Here is a 21,055-nt window from a genome sequence, read left to right on the forward strand (position 1 = left end):
TTTTTTTAATGCTTCTAAGTCAGACTCCATTGAGTTAAAAACTACAGGATGAATGCTCTACCTTCTTCTCACCCACCAGGATAAGGAAAGCCTGCTATGATGATGACAGCAGGATCACTGGGAAGAGGGACCTAACTGAGAATGTCTTCATCAGGTAGGTAAGTCTGAGGGGCACTTCCTTGACTAGCGATTGATGTGGGCAGGTCCAGCCACCTGTGAGAGGGAGGAGTCACTCCTGGGAATACTGGTCCTGGGTTGTACAAGAAGCAGGCTGAGCAAGCCATGGGGAACAAGCCAGTAAACAGCCTTCCTCTGTGGTCTCCGCATCAGCTGCTGCCTCCAGCATCCTGCTCTGGTTCTCTTCCATAACAGCCTGTGACGAAAGGCAGATGGCCCTTTCCTCCCCAAGGTGCTTTTGTTTTTCCCTCAGCAGTAGCAAACAAACTGGGATGCCTGCTTCTCTCTCCTTCTACTGTCCTGGCACTAGTCTCATACTGTTTTGCTAAGGCTCTGAGCCAGTATGCTACATACAACTGCAAACTAGGAATTCTCCATAACTCTGAAACTACAGAACTGTCACGGTCGATGTCTCATGATTCCCCCAAACCTCATTTGGCAACTTGTATAACTTAGCATAAGAAAACGGCCACTTCTATTTTCAATCTACCACCATCTCTGAATCCCACTTGCCCACTACTCAGAAGTATTTTCCTACAACAGGGAATAATCAGTTATTACCAATTATATTTAGGTAGTTATTTGAGAGAAGTGTACCAGACAATCAAACAGCAATATGTACTCACGTTCCAGAATTTGACCTAGGAAAGTATGTATACACACATACCTACATAGCATTTGCAAGTGACAACCACTAACTGTCAATTCATCACTAATATCCAATCATCTTTTAGTTTATGTCTACTCTAACTAAAACTGTTCACTGAATGTATGAACACTTTCCAGCCCCATTCAATATTTATACCACTAATAAGCTTAAGGTACAGGAACGCCGAAGAAGAAGAGGTAGAAAAAGTCTATGAGTCAGAGAGGACTAAGGACACCAGGAGAACAAGATCCTTTCAATCAACTGAGCAAAGCTCAGATGAACTCACAGAGACTGAAAGGGCATATACAGGGCCTGCACAGGTCTGCACCAGATCCTCCATGTATGTATTCTAGCTTTCAATATAATATATTTATGGGATTCCTGAGTGAGAAAATGAGTGAGCCTCTGATTCTTATGCCTACTCTTGGGGTTCTTTTCCTTCTTTTGGTTTGCCTTGTCCAAATTCAATGTAATGGTTTTTGTTTTATCTTATTTTTTTATATTTTCTTCAGCAGATTTTTTATTACTTTATAAATAATACTAATCAAAATTTCCACTTCCTCCCCTCCTCCCACTTCTCTCCCTCTCCCCTACTCACCTTCCCCCCTCCCCCTCCAGTCCTAAGAGAGGGCAGGGTACCCATCCAGGCTTAGGAAGGTATGCATCCAAATAGAATAGGATTCCAAAAAGCCAGTACATGAGGTAGAGACAAATCCCAGTGCCATTATCATTGGTTTCTCAATCAGCCCCAATTGTCAGCCACATTCAGAGGGTCCAGTTTGATCACATGCTATTATGTCTTGTTATTTCTTAGAAGCCTGTTCTTTTCTAATGAGAGACAGAAAGGGAGGGAACTTGCTGTGCAAATATGAGGGCCTGATCCCAGCACTCAGGTGAAGAAGCTAGGCCTGGCCTCACTCAGGTCTGTAACCCACAGTACTGTGGGGGAGTCGGACAGAAGGATCACTGGGGCTAGCTCCTGGTTCAGTAGGAGACCCTGTCTCAGGGGACTGGGACATCCACACACATATACCCCACACATATACATGTACATACACAATACCCATTCACACATACACAAAAATCTTAAATGGGAAGCATTCTGCACTACTCAGCTGAACTTAACCTAATTTAGCTGTATTCCACATCTATCAGAATAGTACATAGTCCCAACTATCTCCACATATTCTGTCTTTAAATTAATTCTTGCAATTATACTTCTCTCTCTTCATGTCTTCTTCTATTCCTTCTAATATGATTTTCCACATTTACTTCAGTATCTATCCAGACCATAATTACTAGATGTTGATTTGTGAATATCAGCTTCTTCATATCCTAATTTTCACACTAAAGTCAAATGAGTTTTGTTTATTATTTTTCTGTAGAATAATAAGATGCTAGCACCACTAATTCTTATGACTTAACAGATAGAAACTGCATTGATTAAAAAAAAAACAACTGTTTCTAAATTTTTTCCTTATCTCTTTATAAGGAGTACATCTTCAAACAAAATAGCAAAAATCAACATTTCTTAACAACTATTACTTCAAAGACCCACTACTACTGCACACTAACATTCCAGCTGGAATTCAGGAGCCTCCTGTCTGCCTTGTGAATGCTAGTCTCAATTTTAAGACAAGGGAACTAGACGTGTCACATTTTAAAGATTTTACATCTTAGTCAGGTGTGACATCATACACCTGCAATGCTAGCTAGCACTGAGGAGAGGCTGGGGCAGGAGGACGATCACAGCTTGAGACCAACCTGGTCCCCACACAGAGTTCAAGGCTAGTCTACAATACATCAGAAGTTCCTAATTGAACGGGAATGGTTCCCACAGGTTCATATATTTGCATGTTTGGTCTGCAGTTGGTGGACTATTTAGGAAGGATTAGTAGGTGTTGTCCTGTTGAAGAAGCGTGTCACTGGGGATAGGCCTTGAGGTTTCAAAATTCCAAGCTATTCCCAGCTTACACACACAGAAATGCACGAGCGTGCGCGCGCGCGCACACACACACACACACACACACACACACACACAGACACACTTTCTCTCTTTCTCTCCCTCTCCTTCCCCCCTCAACTGCAGATCAGGATGCAAGCGCTTAGTTATTACTCCAGTCCAGTGTCTGCCGGCCTGATGCCATGATCTCTGCAATGATGATCATGGACTCTAACCCTTTGAAACTGAAAACAAGGCACCAATTAAATGTTTTCTTTTATAAATTGCCTTGGCCCTGGTATCTCTTCACAGCGACAAAAAAGAAACTAAGACACTATCTCAAAAATGAGCAAATTATTAACATACTAATGACTGATTTATGTTATTAACAGCTACTACCAATCCTGATCATTACAAAACTCTGTAATCAACAAAGTAACTAGGTAAATAAAGTTTTGAGATCCTTATTATCATAGTATTCCAACTTTATAAGAAACCGCAATGAGTGCCTCCCCTCAAAATGAACATATTATCACTTATTATTTATCTATCACTTTCCTTTTGCTCTAGCTTTCAAAGTACATAAAAATAAAATCACTAATAAAACAAATATTTTTAAAATCTAAACAAAAGTCATGTAAGAATGGAAGGGGCTGCTAGGAGAGGCGCATAAACACAGAGCAAAAGAGCAGCTGAATGAAAGGCTCTTTCCACTTTGTCATGTTACATGTATCTGAAAGGAGTGGCGATCTACTCACCAGATACAGTATTCATTTAGAATCATGTTTCAAGTTTACAGTCTTTTGTTGATAAGCAATCACTGAGTTAACAAAGATTTTTATGATTTCAATACTCTGAATTGAGTACAGATCTTCAGGGTAAACTCAAACAGTCAACGTCATACAAGGTAGAGAATTCTACAGTTAAAAGAAGGCTCAGAGGATGAAGGCACTTATAGTGCAAGCCTGATAACCTGAACTCAATCTCTGGAACCCACACAAAGGTGGAAGAAGAGAAGCACTCCACAACTGTCCTCTAACCTCCACACATGCCCCATGCAGGTGTACATTCCTACAGATACATCACATACACAATTGGGAAAGTTAACTCGATTCGGGAAATAACCAGGCTAGTTAAAAGATAAACAATTACATTTTTATTTATTATAAGGGGAAAACTCACAAAGCCAGAATGAGATGTCCAAACTCAGCTGTGCAGCGAGGGCACCACAGTGAGAGAGAGAGAGAGAGAAAGAGCACCTGGGCTGTGCACCCCTTTTCTCTGGTCCCAGAAAGCCACACCCTAACTTGGTCCCATCTCTTAAAGATAAATGGTTAAAAAGGCTTCCCCATCACACAATAATAAGTTTAAGTTTTCATTCAATAAGCTCATATAGATTTAAAAACATAAGCAGATTACTATTTTCTTTTTTATATTTCTATTTACAGTTTAATAGGACTTGACTCACTATATTTTTAAAAACTGAGTTCTTCAACTTAATTACTGTTGCACACGGGATGAAGGCCACTGGACTTGAGCTTTTGAGGTCTAGGTTTTGGCACCACACTGCCATTCATTCTTCCTTTTTCTCTCTCTCTTTTTTTCTTTTTTCAAGGAAACCAAATCTTCAATATATGGAAAACTCAGTGCCACCTGAGGCCAGGTGCAAGGTCAGCCAGTATATGATAAGGGGCTGAAAGGCAGCCACTCCCAGGGTCAGGCACAGCTGGAGACACTGCCGAGGGGCTAGGCCCCCCATGACATCAGGAGCCCAAGTATAGTCCACATGGAATACACAATAAAGTACATGAGTGCAGATGACGTCCAGGCCAAGGCCACACAGCAGCAATAGCTGTGGAAGGGCAACGGTATAAGCACACTAAGGATCACCTCCACATGTAACTACTACAGGCCAAGACATGAAAGGTACTCAGTTCACTGCATTCAGGCCCCGGGTGGAGGTCCAGAAGCAGGACCAGTACCACCAATAACACCCATACTAGTGCTATGCTTGCACAAAGGCCCAACACCTCTGGGGAGAACTTGTGTGGGATGTTTTGATTGCACTGTGACACTCTGAGACTGTTAAATAAATAACAGTTATATAAAGTTTACCTTGAATCAAGGGGGCCGAGCCTGTGATTAGCTGACCTGAATTAGTTATAGAGAAGTCAGCAATCCGGACAGAGAAAAAACACAGGAAGTGAAGGGTGGGGACTACAGTTTGAGCTCTCTTGGCTCTGGGAGGAGGGAAGAAATGTATCTCTAGCAGTATCTCCAGCCAAAAACCAAGGTCACCTAGTTGCTGCTCAACCTCTCTAGGTAGCAGATTTTCACCCAGTCTTTGACTCCCAAGTCTTATTGACAGAACAAAGGAGACTTAATTAAACCTACATATTGCGAGCACGGTAGAGTAGTGGTTGGAGAACTGGTAGCCCTGCCAAGCTATGGTCTAAGTGGCCAGTGGGGTGTTTACTTCAAGCCCCACCTGAAGATGACAACTAAAATACCAGTAGATTCAAGTGCAGCTGCTAAGTGGACAGGAAAACAGAGAACTGTTTCTGAATGTCCAGTGTCATCCTAGCCAGCAGCACACATGTGATGACACTGAGGTCTTTCTGTGGGGGCAGCACATCATGACTGTACTGCATTTTCCAGTTCTGATATGTGTAGCTGGAGACAAATTACCTAGCTTCTTGGTTACAAGGGCTATGTCCATAGCAAAAATAAATAAATAAATAAATAAATAATAGAGTTTGTTCGCAGACACAAAACAGTACAACTCCTGGTACACTATCTCCTTTCCTTGGGATGTTATAGAGCTGCCATAGGCCACAGCCATATTTGGTTATTGGGTCTCCAAGCACGTGGTTGACACTGAAGACCACATCAGCTCCTAGGGCTGAGTATCCTCCTGGTAGGCTGGAATAGCCACCACGCATATCATCAAAGGTTTCTTTAAGGGTACAGCTCCTGACAGGTGGGCTACACACCACTAGATGGCCCCATACCCTGAAGTAAAGGAGTGAATAGCTGGCAAAAATTGTTCTTAGTGGGTTATTTTAAAAAAAAAAAAAATGTGGAGTGAAAGAAGGTGGGAGCCGATCTTGAAGAAGTACGAATGGGAAATAAGATCTAAATATACTGCACAAAAACCTCAAAGCGTAAGCATACTTTATAAAAATGTGCCTATGTCTTTGGGCCTTTAAAAAAAATTCACATTTTACTAAATCGACAGTCTACAAAATTTCAATAGACATTGTACTGCTGGTATTGTGTGTCAACTTGACACAAACTAGAGTCATCAGAGAGGAAGGAGCTTCAGTTGAGGAAATACCTCCATGAGACCCAGCTGTTTTCTCTATTAGTGATCAAGGTGGGAGGGCACAGCTCATGGTAGGTGAGGTCATTCCTGGGCTGCTGGTCCTGGGTTCTATAAGAAAGCAGGTTGAGCAAGCCATGGGAAACAAGCCAGTAAGCAGCTCCCCTCTATGGCCTCTGCATCAGCTGTTGGAATTCCTGTCCTGACTTTCAGTGATGAACAGCAATGTGGAAGTATAAGCCAAATAAACCCTTTTTTCCCCAACCTGCTTTTTGGTCATGGTGTTCCACTGCTGCAATAGAAACATTAAGACAGATATATACAGCAATATAAAATTGTATTATATTAAATGTTATCAATATTTAGTCAAATTTAAACTAAATGTTATGTATAGATGATATAATAAAACAATTAAATTATATATGTATGTGTATTAATATATATAAAATCAAGAGGTAGGATTTACTGGAACATGAAAACACATACAAAGTTTAGACAATGAGATTTCTATGTCAAAACACTTTAATCTGGTACAGAAAAGACAGTTCCGTGAGTAAACTGTTTGCTACATAAGCTTAGGATTCTGAGTTCAGATCTCGCGAATCCATGTGAAAGCCAAGAAAGGAGTTGTGCATCTGTAACCCCGACCTTGGGGGGACAGCCATGAGTGACTCACAGGGAATCACTGGCCAGACAGTGTAGCCAAAATGGTGAGCTTCGGGTTCCCTGGGAGATACTGTCTCAAAAAAGTAAGGCAGAAGAAACAAAAACAGTGTTGAATCAATTACTCAGACACAGAGAGAGAATAAAAGTGGATATCCTCTCGGCTACCCCTTGCTTTTTGAAGATCTTCCCTGGGTCGCTGCAGGCCTGTCCTGTGATGTCTGCAAATATGTGAGGAAGTCAATGCATACCCACGGAGATTAACGTCCACTTCACACATTAACCCACCACTCGTTTTCTCACTTAACAGCGGACTCTAGAAAGCATTATAGACACATGGCACATAATAACTGATGTGTAGGAAAGTCGCTTCTCAGATCACACCACTTCTGGGGAGAACTCCTTTACATGCAGCTGTACCCATGCAAGTATTCCCCAGGTATAAGTCTCTAAAATAATTGTCACACCAAAGTACATATTTACACTAAGTGTCAATAAATACTGTTTAAATACCCCTACCCATAAAGGTGGAAAAGCAACTGTTAGTAGAACAGCCCATTGTCACCTGCCCTCCACATGTATCGGCACTGGAGAACTGGAGACATGCCTGTTCACGCCATGTTTACACCACATACATACATTCAAATAAAAACTGCCTTAATACCTAGCCTTTAAAATATACAACAGTGATTACTGCACATATCACCATCATTTAGTTTATATTTCCAATCTTGTTTTGTTTTTTGTTTTTCGAGACAGGGTTTCTCTGTGGCATTGCAGCCTGTCCTGGAACTAGCTCTTGTAGACCAGGTTTGACTTGAACTCACAGAGATCTGCCTGCCTCTGCCTCCCGAGTGCTGGGATTAAAGGCTTGAGCCACCACCACCTGACCCAATCAAATTTTTTAAACTGTAGACACCCAACTTCCACAATCAATTAGTGTTCTAGACTGCCTTGTTAACTACCTCATCACACTACCAGACCAAAACTAACTTGGGTCTTCAATGTGATAGTTTGGTTAACTTTCACCTACTAGCAGTGACAGGGTGCATTTTTCTAACAGATGCTGGAATAGTGTAGAGAAACTGACAATCAGGACCATTTTAAGAATAAATGAGGTAAAAATCTGAATACTCACTTTGTTATTTTGCGTCACAAGAATACTTCCACCCCCAGGCTTCAAAGGCACCTCTTCCATTGCTCCAAACACATCGGTCTCAACAGAAAAAGTCAGCTCTAGACCCAGGTCACTAATATCATTATCTAAAATCCACTGCAAATTCTTGGCATATTCTGGATCAATAGATGCTACATCTTGGTAATTTACAGGAATACCTAAAAAATTGTAAGAACAGCAGTTACATGCTTCTGACTTTCCTCGACTTTCCTTTCCTTTACCTATTTAGTGGTAAAATGCTGCCCTCTACAGATACTCTGAAAAACAGCAAAATATAATCAAATTTGCAGCATGTTTTAAATGGATGCTAATTTCTAAATTTAGAAGTCCATTAAATGAAGCTGCCGTTCCTTCTACATCTCTACAATGCAGTCTTTCTTTGAAACAGCTATTTAGAGAACTGCTATAAGCTTCAGAATTAACAATTACTTTAGGTACAGGCACATAAAAATGGACGCTTTGTATAAACACATATACACTAAAATGGTAGTCAGAAAAGTCTAAAGGTGCTCCTTCTTAAAAGAAAGACATTTTTTCCTCTTCCTCTAGCCCCCAGATACCTTAGGAATGTATGGTCTCTAACCAGAATAGCAATTATTTCACTAAAAATGGTAATGCTTATCAGTCCTCTCAAAAAGCTGTAAGACAGCAATGCAAACATCTACAGAAATAATAACAAACCCATACCAAGAATGTGCTTGTAGAAAGACCGTGTGAAGTAAATATTGACCAACTGCCTGTGGTTTAAAGCTAATCCCAAGATCTGTCCAGCAAACCGGAAATAGTTCAAGTGATCAGGATTCACATAGGAGTTGCTATTGGGCTGAAAAGTCGTTCCTATTGGAATAAATGCAAAGTAATAAGATGCATATGCACTAGAACAATTCAATGCAGGTAAAATTTATCCACACGTAACTCAAAGGCCATGGTTACACTACACAGTTCTTTGTAGAACACATAAACAAACAGTAGAAATGGAGTATAAAAGATAACCACTAATTCACACTTCTCAGGATAATCTGTGTATAGAGAGAAAGTTATAAAAACACTTCTGACATATCAAAAGATCCTGGTAAAACACAACGAAAGGTCATACACTTATACGCACATTTTTCTAGGTACTATGGCAGTAGTTATTCAGCTATAAACTCGGGCAGACATTGCCTCATTCATCTATATATGCCCAGTACTCACTAGAGTTTGCATGTAAAGCTATACAATATGACAAACATAACCACTCTTTAGTATTAGACCTAATAACTGAATGTGATGCCTACTAATGCCTACTAAGAATCAGAAATCTGCTACACCTAAAATTCATCCAATTCTTTCAAAAGCTAAATAAGTTTAGACAACCGAAAGTAAAAACAGGAAGGGTATGATTACTGCTAAAAGCTTTATAACGGTGCTATTCATTTCTATGAACTATATGGAATATACAAATTTAGAACAGTCACAATAAATTAGTGTTACTTGAGGCTAGAGGGAGCTGAATCAAAGATATAGTCTCCCCTTGAGTTGATGGGAAAGTTCTAGAATTAGAATTGGTGGCAACTATATAGCATAGCAAATGTACTTAAGTCAGCACACAATCTACTTTCAAATGGCTTCCATGGTGAATTTTGTATTTTACCAAAACAACAACAACAAACAACTAGTACAATGAGAAAATCTAAAGCCACATGTTGACTTTATCTCTCCTTCAATACATTTTCTGGCCATTAACATGGATTACAAATTGAGTCATTCATCTAGTAAAATATGCCAGGAGTTGATGCTTTCACTGCTATTCCTGACAAGAACTAAAACAGAGTAGCTGATAAAACTAATGAAACAGCAGCAAAGGAAAGAGGACAAGCAGTAGACAGTGCAATGTCTAGTCACTCAACAAACGTGTTCTGACCGTTCACTTGGGAGTTTTCATACATCTTTGATTTGCCAGAGCAACACTGGACTAAACTGCTGTAACCACTACACAGGTGCTAAGCAGCAAATTTGGAAACTTGTGGCTGAATGATTCAATAGGCATGTGAAATGTATCATTCACTCTGAACTGCCTCTCACAATGATCTATTGCAAGGCAAGATTAACAGCCACAAAAATTTCAAAGATAAACATAATTCTAAAAAATATGCTGAAAATAATCATATTGTTTACCTTTTTAAAGTAGTAATGCTTTGGATTACAGATGTACGGCAAAGACTTTGGTGACTCTACTTTCTTCTCCTAGCTCTGCACATCCCTTCACTAACAAGATTCTAAGGAGACTGGATTCTTTAAAAGAAAATTTAAAAAAAAATAGTATGTAGGCAAAAATCTTCAAAAAAGAAATTTTTACTTGAACAAAACATTAAAAGTTTGTGTTAAACTTAAGTCCAAATATATCTGTGACCCTGGCAGCTTCTTAGTTTCAGTATTAAAAACTGTTTAACAGGGATGGAGAGATGCTCAGTGGTAAGGCACTCTTCCCGAGGACCAGAGTTCAGTTCTCAGCACTCATACCTGGTAGCTCATCACTGCCTGTAACCCAGCTCCAGGGAACTCTGGTGTCTCTGGCATCCATGACCATCTGCATTTGCACACATATACACAATTAAAAATAATTTTTAAAAATCCAGAAAATTTTAAGTTGAGTGGTGGTGGCACACACCTTTTATCCCAGTACTTGGGAGGCAGGGGCAAGAGGATCTCCATGAGTTTGAGGCCCTGTCTACAGAGCGAGTTCCAGGACAGCCAGGGCTAAGCAGAAAAACCTGCCTTGAAAAACAAAACCAAAAACTATTTTTTCAAACAAATAAGTTTATTGAAATATTTTTAAGAAATAGTGAACATTTCTCAAGATAGAAATCCTACTGGATAAGAAATTATTTCAAAAATAAAAGTAAGAACACCTAATATTTACTTCCCACTCTCTTTGTGTTGGGGACTGAGCTGTGTTTTCACGTATCACCTAACCAAATTCATATTCTAAAACACAGATTACCATCATGATTTAAAAAAAAAATGTTTAAGGTTCACAAAGATTACGCTCCTGGCCCAATATTCACAGGAAAGAAAGTGAGTCAGGAGTCACATCTACTATTATTGCAGAGGCCAAACTCTTAACTACTAAACTACATTGTGTCTCTATCTTAATTTGATAAGAAAATTAAGTTTTGTTTTTACAATACTATATACATTAGGTCTACCTAAACATTCCCTACATCAAGAATTCTTAAATCCCAAATGTAATTCCTTCATAACAACCATACCTAATAACAGGGAATATTTTGCTGAATTTTAAGATATAAACACTATGACCACCGAGAGAAGATGTCTATGAATTATAAAATGAACAAACTCCAATCTTAGTCTGTCCAGTCACAGACACTCTGGTCTCACTCACTTCAGTTAGGAAGTGCATCTGTGCTGACTCCAGCTTTGAAAACTAGGCCTACACAATTAAACTTGTTGTTTTACTGAACTCGTCACAAAAAATCACCAACACTAAATTCACATCACAGCAAACAATCAGAGACAGGTTACAGAGTTGAAGCAGGCAGTTCCACATCCCTAAGTAATTTCCATTGCTGCAAGTGTGTCAAAGATACTGTTGAACAGATACATGCCTACAGCCTCCTGCCTTCCCTATAGCCCATCCTGGTGCCTCCCCTAACTCTTCTCATTAAACAGGCACTTGCTGCTACTTTGGTTGCAGAAGTTATAAATAGTAAGACAATCTCTTCTTTCAAAAGTGCAAATACTGGGGAAAGAATATTTTCAAGAGAAATAAGCAAACATACAAAGCATTTGAAAATTGAAATCCCATCTTCACTTCAAATATGTTTTTATTAAGTTAGCTAGCTCGCAGATATTCTTCTCAAAATGAGTTGGTAGCCATTAGCATTTAGTTTACAGTATTAAATTTTATCTTTATATAGGTAACAAGAATCATCTCCACAAACAGTGCTTCATCTTATTATATGGTTAAGTACATGCTTTTTATTTTTAGTTGTGTGCCTAGTCTTTAATGGCTGAGCCATCTCTTCAGTCCAAGTGCAATGATTTTTAGCTGCCTAATTTTGATCTCTTAAAAGAACTAAAAATAAAGCCAGTATGAATAAATGAATTAATATGAAACATCATAAATACTGGACTAGAGTTTCATGATCAATACACTTTACAACTTGGAAATGCAAATAGTGCATTTATTATTCCAAATAAAGACTTTTTAAAGTACATCTACTATCATTTTATACAAGAAAATATCAACTAAAAGTAATAATACAGTAACAAAAAACCTTAAATTGAGTAAATTTTAAAGTTCTAAAGAGAAATTTTCCGGGCCTTGAGACAAGCATTTGGAAACTGTTTAGGAGAAAGCTATGTAAGGACAAAACTCCAAGAGAAAACTCAGTTTTCTCTTCTGACATGGCAACATCCACCAAGACAACAGAGCTATTAAAAGACTCGAAGACAAAACTCAGTCACAGAAAGGTCTAGACTACACAACTTACCATCTGCTGACTGGGTAAACAGGGCATAGTCAGGATTGACTATCTCATTAGACAGAATATCAAACCACTCACGCACAACACCTTGACCCTAAATTCAAGAAGATAAAATTTAGCAACAACAGAAATATACTGCACTTAGACATTTTCTCTTAAATTATAACAAAATTGAAAAGAAATTCAATTACTGCACGTATCAGGTCAATATTAAACTCTGTAAGTGTGTTATGACATTTTATATACCCACCATGCCTTCCTCTCCATGAAATCGTACAGCAATCCCCTGCTTTAGTTTTGCACAATTTGCTTTTGATACAATTTCACAGCTACTCCTAAAAATAGAATCTAAATATGTAGCATTGGTTAATTTTAACATATTGAAACTTATAATAACAACTACGTTATGGCTTATCTATTTATCAGTTTCTTTGTTAAACATACCTCTGTGAACCAGGAGAATATCATTTTCATTCACTGGCCTGTGCACCATGTCTGAATCTGGCTGTCCTGAGTGCAAATGTTCATAGAACCATTCACAGCGATCTTTAAACGGCTACTCCAAAAGTGATAATAAAAATACATTATCAGTATTTAAACCACCTAATTACCAGATTAAAAAAATGCAATCATTAATGTTCTAACTTTTCAATAAATATTCACAAAGAAGTGATCTTAATTAAAATATTTTGCCTAATGTATTTTTAATTCCTATGTTTTCAACAAAAACTGATAAATTACATCAAAGAACTTAATATCAGATATGTAACATACTCTAAATCTTTTAAGTCAAATAATACATATACATTTTCACACCCAGAAAAATTATACTGACTGTTTCATTTAATTTTTTAAATATTAAACTTTCGAACTTGAGATATAGCTCAGTAGTTAAGAGCATACAGTTCTTACAGAGAACCTGAGTTAGATCCCCAAAACCCCTACCAGACAGCTCACAAATGCCTGCTGTTCCAACCTTAAGGGACTCAGTGTCCTCTTCTGGCTTCCACAGGAACCAGTACTCACATGCGCATGACAATACACACATATACACACAAATAAACTATTTTTAAACTAATCTTTTATGCCTAGTTCATTCTTATTTCTTTTCTTAGGAATTAAGACAACAGATACCATTTTATTGTCTTTCAGCCTCCCCTTTGTTTACCCTAAAAAGATAAAGAACTCTTGAAAATTATACTATACTCACTCATTTGTCATGGAAAGCAAACTCAAATAATCCCTGATTTTATGATTAATCAGAAATTAATATTAAATATCTACTATATGCAAATGTTGCAGGTCATTTGAGTACATAAGAGTAGTTGAGATTTTAATTTCAGATGAAAACTGCTTGACATAGCTAAAAAGTTGAGGTAATACAGAATATAATATGTACACAATACCAAGTTCTCAACAGGGACAAGCAAAGCCACTAACAACGGAAATTAATCAAAGGATGAGGACAGAGGCTTTGCAGGATCACAGTTAGAACTATGATTTAAAGTTGGGAAGAACTTGCTCAGGACACAGGAAAACAGGCACATCAATGTAAGGAGGACAAAGAGAAAAGCACAGAAGGTGACACTGGGTCCCTTTGGAAGATGCAGCAGAGGTACCAGCATAACTGTAGCTGCAACCCTAACATGCTGAAGGAGAAAGGAATGGGAAAGTGAACCGAGCAGATAATCAACAGGAGTGAGATGATCAAGTACAGGAGATACTTCAGTCTGGAACCCTATTCATTCTGCCTGTGCACATATCCCTTCTGAAACTGCTCTTGACAACCTTGTTCTTCATCTGCACACAGTATACACACACACACCTCTCTCCAAACAATGCATAAGAAACCTCAGAACCACCTCAAAATCCCTCCTGGATTGGTTATGTGTACTCCAGTATGGACTGCTACTCAGGTGCACTCCTAATGCATCCAGTACAGACAACACCCAAAGGAGGACATTTTTCCAGCAGGTTTCAAGACACCATAAAAGCTCTTCATTTTAGTTATACTAAATATTGGGTTTCAAGATAAACTAAATGTTAGTTTTTAAGCTAAATATTTTTTGAGTAACACACATGGATTTTATGTGTGTGTATGTATGTGTGTGTTACTATGTGAACATCTGTGTATATAACCACTATTAATAAACAGTGAAATGTACAATATACTTGAAGTTTTCTTTTTCATATTTTTTTTTATCAACTTGACACATGCTAGAGTCACTTCAAAGGAGGGACTTAACTGAGAAAATACCTCAATAAGATCTGGCTGTAGGAGGCCTGTAGGCCATTTTCTTAATTAGTGTCAATGGAGTTGGCCCAGCCCGTTGTGGGTGGTGCCACCCCTGGGCTAGTAGTCCTAAATTCCATAGGAAAAGTTCTGAGGAAGCCACGAGGAACAGGCCAGTAAGCAACATCCCTCCCTGGCCTCTGCAACAGCTGCTGCCTCCAGTCCTGCCCTGCTTGAGTTCCTGTCCTGGCTTCCTTCAGTGGTGAACAGCAATGTGGAAGTGTAAGCCAAGTAAGTTCTTACCTCTCCAACTTGCTTTAGTCATGGTGCTTTATCACAGCAAAGGCATCCCTAAGACCCTTTCTTTCTTAAGCTGCTTTCTGTCAGGGTTTTTTCTTGCAACAACAGGAAAAGTAACAATTAATAATACTAACTACCTTTTCTAAAGAACAGCCAACTTCTTCCATTTGTGCTTTCCAGATGACCAGTGGTTAAAAAGGAAATATATATATTTCTGTACAAATACTTTTTCTTCTTTTTTTGGTTTTTTGAGACAGGGTTTCTCTGTGTAACAGCCCTAGCTGTCCTGGAACTAGCTCTGTTGACCAGGCTGACCTTGAACTCACTCGTGAGTGCTGGGTGCACCACCACCCAGTCTGTGCAAATACTATTAAGGAGAGGTTCTGAAATCTGTGTGAGTGGGTGTGTGTGAGAGAGACAAACAGACAGACAGAGAGAGAGAGAGAGAGAGAGAGAGAGAGAGAGAATATTATATGTTGCCAGGATTATCTTATTTTCCTGGTACAAAGTTACTCCTATGAGAGCCAAAATTACATTTTAAGTTTTAATTACTATGCCTAAGAGATCCCTGAAAGAAAATTGCCTCTTATCTGCAAGCCCCTTGTCCAAGGACAGACAGTTCCTGAAATCCTGAGGCTAGTGTTCATGGGAGATAACAAGCCACACGTTTTTCACTCCTCTAAACAAGTTTGTTTGACCCGTCTGCACCAGACGGGCTTGATCACCTGTGGGCAGGAGGTTAACAGGCAGGAAATACATCAGGATGTATGCTTGCCCCTATTTGAATGGAGGCTGGAGGTACTTCAGGATGTATGCTTGCCCCTGATTGGATCTGATGTATTTCCCTAATGGGAACTACGCAAGCTGCTGAAAAACCTGATTTGGGGCCATCTTCTCGAAGCCTAGAGACGGATCTGGCCAGAGCATCTACCTGGCCAGTATCTGATTAAAGCATGCGCTTCAGACTTGGCTTTCAATGTGATAGTGGTCTTATTCTCGACTGGTGGGATTCACAAACAGTCCAGCAAACAAGTAAGACTTTAACCTCTCAATCAAAGCTCATAGCATATGATCAAAATCTACCCTTCATAACGGATTTCTGCTGCAGTCAGCACCGTGTTTCGTGCTGCCCTATTTTCATGCACTGATCCTCATCCTTTTTCACTCAAAATTTCACACACTGTCCAAGTTTTTCAGAGCCACTTAAAAATCTATTTCCTTTTTTTGAAATCTCCCCTCACCACAACACCCAAAGAAATCTCTTCTCTTAAAAGAGCCTAGTAATATGATAATTACTAACTTAAAGATTCATTTATTATCTTCCCTGTTATATTTAGTTACAATTCTCTTTGAAGGTCTGAAAAGATAGCTTAGTGATTGAGATCACTGGCTCCTCTTCCTCTATAAGACCTCAGTTTGATTAGCCACATGGTGGCTAACGCTGTCCTATAATTCCAGCCCCAGAGACTCCAACGCCCTCCTCTGGCCTCCAGGTATGCTGTATTCATGTGTTCTACACACACGCAGGCAAAAACACTCACCAAAATAATTTTTTTAAAGCCCCTTTGAAAACAAAAGAAGTTTAAAGTAAAATTACTAATGAGAATTCAGAATCTGAAAATTAATCTCAGAGGGCTGGAGAAATGGTTCAGAGGTTAAGAGGAGCAGGGTTCAATTCCCAGCACCCACATGCAGTCTGTGACTCCAGTCTAAAGGATCTAATACCCGCTTCTGCTCTCCACAATATCAGGCACCACACGTACACAGACATACAGGCATACAAAATATCCATATGTGCAAAATAATGAAATAACATTTTTAAAAAAAATAACAGAATTTTAGCCAGGCAGTGGAGGTATTTTCCTTTAGTCTCAGCACTAGGGAGGCAGCCTGACCTACAGAGTAAGCTTTGGGACAGCCAGGTAGGACTGTTACACAGAGAAACCCTAGTTAGACAAAGCAAAAAATAAATAAATAAATAAATAAAATAAAACAAAAAAACCTGAATTTTAAAATTAAAAAATATATAAATAATTTTATAAAAAGAAAAATATTTTATTTCATTATATTAACAATAAGATAAAGAAAATTTGTACCTGTGCTTTTATGATATGCATGAACCTCGACATCAACTCAGGACACTCAAGAAGAAAGTGAAAATGGTCAAATATAATTTTGGGATTTCTAAAAGAAAAAAATAGAAAGAACAATAATCATCATTGAGTGAAAGGCAAATTCAGATATACAATGTTGAAGTAGAAGGAAAGAATATATTTGTTTCTACTTGCTATAATTTTGTTAATGAGCACATTTTGAGTAGTAACAAAGTTAATTTTTTTTCTGTTTAAATGAATATGTATAAGTAGAGAAAAGGCTGCCAAGATAGTCTAAGAATCCCAGAAAGTCTTACCTATTCACAAAGCATTTTAGCACTTCATCATGTTTGCACACAAATTCAATGAAACGGGGAGAAGTCATTCTGGGTGTGGAAGGGAAAAAGCAATCAGAATGTATAAAGTTGGCAATATAATATCTAAATCCAATAAATACATACTAAGTGGAACTAGCTCCTAGACCAAAAGTAAGAACTTAGATACACATCTTCCTTATCAACTGAGGTCACCCAGTCAATATGTACAATGGAGTAACACAGGAAACTTGTTATTAACAAATGGTAGAAACAAGTGACTTCTAGAATTTTTTGTAAAATTTTCTGCAGATCTTTTTGTAGTAGCATTCACAAATTTACATAAAAGTAAATGTATATACTTTCAAAATTTAAATAGTTTTACTAGGTTTGTATTAGTGTAATGAGTATCCGAAAACAAAACAAGAACAGAGCCTAAAAAACCAGCAAATTACATTTGCTTTCACTGAAATTACAAAATTATTGCAGCTTTTCTTCATCTACCAAAGAAAAAGAGTATTAAGTCAAAACTTTCCTACCCTGGAGGCATCTGACAGGAGCAGCACATGTAAAACGCTTGAATGACAGCGCTTAGTCGGTTGGCTGTCATAGCAACAACATCCTGACAGTCTGCGCTGGCTTCCTGACTCCCTGCAAGCACATCTGGCTGGGACTCCCCTGTGCCCACGGACAGGTGTTCACAGTTCCCAGGTCCTGAAGGTTCAAATGGTGAAATGGAAGCGGCACCTTGATCCTGGCCTTTTTGTTTCAGTAAAATAGAAGTGATATCCGTTGAGTCCTTTTTGTTTTTCATTAATTCTGTGGCTATTAAAACTAACCACTCATCTAATGAGTGCCAAAGCAATTCCAAAGGCTAAAAAGAAAAGAAAGGGGCTTTTTAAGTAACATTCTTAAAGTTCATGATGTTTTAAAGACAAAAACTAAAACTTCACATCCAAATGGAGAGGATAAGAAATTTATTCCAGATAATTTTATATTCCTACATCTATATGACTTGGGAAGCTTACAAGTAATACAAGTACATATATGTTAAATAAATAAATGTATTCATTTACAGAAAAACTTGTATGTGTATTATTCCTTAGAAAAAAGGAAAATAAGATCTAAGAAAGATTTGTAAACAATCATTCATTTTCAGATACATATTTTAAGCTGCTTATTACTTTCATAATCCCTTAACATTTATTATCATGATGTCAACAACTCTCAAACAAAAAATATTATTTTAATTTGAAAACCTGAAAATTCAAAAGAACTAATGAACCATTCACAGTGCTTCTTGAAAAGTATTCCTATATTTTTATAATTTATCATATGAAATTATTAAGTGGGACATACTACAGATATCTATATATTAAAATATCCACTTCTAGTAATTAGCAATTTTTAGAATTATCCTGTTACTTTAGTGTGGGTATGCGTATGCACCATGTGCATGCAGTGCCCAGTGAAGCCAGAAGAGGTCGTCAGATCCCCTGGGACTGGACTCACAGATAACCACCATATGGCTGCTGGAAATTGAACCTGAATCTTCTGCTCTTAGCTGCTGAGTCATCTCTCTAGCTCCAATAACCAGTAATTTTTAAGAAAAGAAATACAATGCCTGAACTATCAAGGAAAACAGGAAGATGGCTCAGCAAATTAAGGCACTTGCCACCGAGCCTGACAACATGCATCCAATCCCTAGGACACATATGAAGGAGAGAACTGACCCTAAAGGTTGTCTTCTGATCTCTACACACAAACCTTAACACACACACACAGATACATGCACATATGTGTAAACACACAATAAAAAATGTAATAAAATTTTAAAATGTGTGTTCAACATTAAAGGAAAAAAGGACAGACTAGAATATTGTGGGAATGTTCCCCCACCACGCGCAATCAAACCTAGCAGCTCAAGCACACTAAGCACACTGGACTATTCTGCATCTCTACCTAGTCCTTAGCAAATTACTACTGTTGTTCTCCTTCTTCTAGATTTTGAAACAGAGTCCTAGGATGGCTTCAAACTACAAACGTAACCAAGACAACCTTGAATTCCAGATCCTCCTGCATTCATTTCTCAAGTGCACGAGATTAAGACAAAAAGCTGGAGATAAACTGAATCTTACTTCTAAAAACTGAATATTCCTGCTGAGAAGAGTGAATGTCTTTCTTTGAGATAATCATATATACATTTTATTGTTTAAACCATGTCATACAGAACAAATACCAGAGGTGAAATACAAATGACCCATAACAATTAGTTTATAAAGTGCACAAAAATACATATTCCCAACTACTGGAAGGGAGCACAGGGTAACAGCCTGTTGTAGTATAACAACTACATGTAGTATATGATGTTAAATATTCCTATTGTGAATTAGCTGTAGCCAGGTGGTGGTGGCACATGCCTGCATTTAATCCCAGCACTCGGGAAGCAGAGGCAGGTGAATCTCTGTGAGTTTCAAGCAAGGCTGGTCTATGGAGTGAGTTCCAGGACAGCCAGGACTACACAGAAAAACCCTGTCTAAAAAAAAATTAGTTGTCTTTCTCCAAGTGAACATTTAATCTTACTTTGAACACTGAGTAATTACAGATACTACAAATTGGACCAAGCATTTAAGAAAGACCTACCCTTACAATACCTCACCTAAAAAATAACAACTAAGTCATCTTGACTTCGGGAACCATCATGGAAAGAGACTAAACATCCATATTTCCAATCTCAGAAGATGTTTAAACAGCCTGCTCTGCCAAGAAAAGCTTCACAATATCTATTAATAACAGTACCCGCACCACAGCCCCTTTCTCGCTTTTCTTCAGCTTTCTGTAAGCTGAGAATTTTACTTACTGAATTTGCAAATAATTAACTCATTCCTATTTTTGTACATTAAACAAAAAATTAAAATTAAGTTATAAGAACTGCACTGAACAAAAGCCTAATTCACTGACTCAATAAATACTATACTCCACGTACGAATGAAACCAAAGTATCTTCTTTTTAATGAAATTAATTTTACCTACAATGAAGCTGAAATGACTACCCTCTCACCTAGAAGGCTGGGTTTTCAACACTTAGTTTTATGGTTGGAATATTTAGGATCCCCAATGTTTAAGAAAGAACCAGCTGACACAAACATGAGACTATCACTGAAAATATCTTAGGGTTCTCATCACAATTCAAGAGCTTTTATTCATGATCAAACATCAAACCATCTATATAGTCTCATTATGTCAGCAAACTGCTTAATTTTCCTGCAGAAGGGAACTTCTGAGTAGAAAAACAGGGATCTGTCAAGTGCTGCAAGAAAAGAAAAGGGTAACTGGCCTCTAACAAAATGACCATGACAAAAATATTAAAAAACTAGAATTTTTTTAAATGGAAGAAAAAATAAAATCATTTGGTGCTTTTCTATTTTTGTTATTCTTTCCCCCTTTGTATCATCTTACTGTATTTAGGTCATACATACAATAAAGCCAAATCCCATCCCAGACAGGACTTTACCTAAGGAATTATCTAAAAAGAGAAGTCAATTGCTAGTCACAAGAGTGAACACTGGAAATAATGACTAACTATACTAAAGCATAAGTAAAGCACTGGACTGAGTGAAGCTCTGTGGTACACTGCCTGTCTCGTAGCATAAAATAGTAAGTGAACTACTGTATCCCATTGCTACGGGACTTGC

The 21,055-nt window shown here is 38.1% G+C and overlaps 1 protein-coding gene and 1 pseudogene across 2 annotated transcripts in view; both read right to left on the minus strand.

Annotated features, from left to right (window-relative positions):
• Hace1 (HECT domain and ankyrin repeat containing E3 ubiquitin protein ligase 1) overlaps nt 1-21,055 on the minus strand; it is a 112,808-nt gene that overhangs the window by 27,134 nt on the left and 64,619 nt on the right. For both annotated transcript variants that reach the window (XM_085691084.2, XM_085691078.2), the window contains 8 exons: nt 17,900-18,234; nt 17,364-17,432; nt 17,050-17,137; nt 12,865-12,976; nt 12,671-12,768; nt 12,427-12,514; nt 8,618-8,767; nt 7,892-8,088 (listed from right to left, as the gene is read on the minus strand). In XM_085691084.2, coding sequence (XP_085547210.2) covers nt 7,892-8,088; nt 8,618-8,767; nt 12,427-12,514; nt 12,671-12,768; nt 12,865-12,976; nt 17,050-17,137; nt 17,364-17,432; nt 17,900-18,234 — 1,137 coding nt within the window. The remainder of the gene's footprint in view (nt 1-7,891; nt 8,089-8,617; nt 8,768-12,426; nt 12,515-12,670; nt 12,769-12,864; nt 12,977-17,049; nt 17,138-17,363; nt 17,433-17,899; nt 18,235-21,055) is intronic.
• Nucleotides 4,071-7,373, minus strand: LOC148123509 (protein YIF1A pseudogene; annotated as a pseudogene).

The sequence above is a fragment of the Myodes glareolus genome, chromosome 1 (assembly GCF_982192425.1).
Source record: "Myodes glareolus chromosome 1, mMyoGla1.1, whole genome shotgun sequence".
Classification (NCBI taxonomy): Eukaryota; Metazoa; Chordata; class Mammalia; order Rodentia; family Cricetidae; genus Myodes; species Myodes glareolus.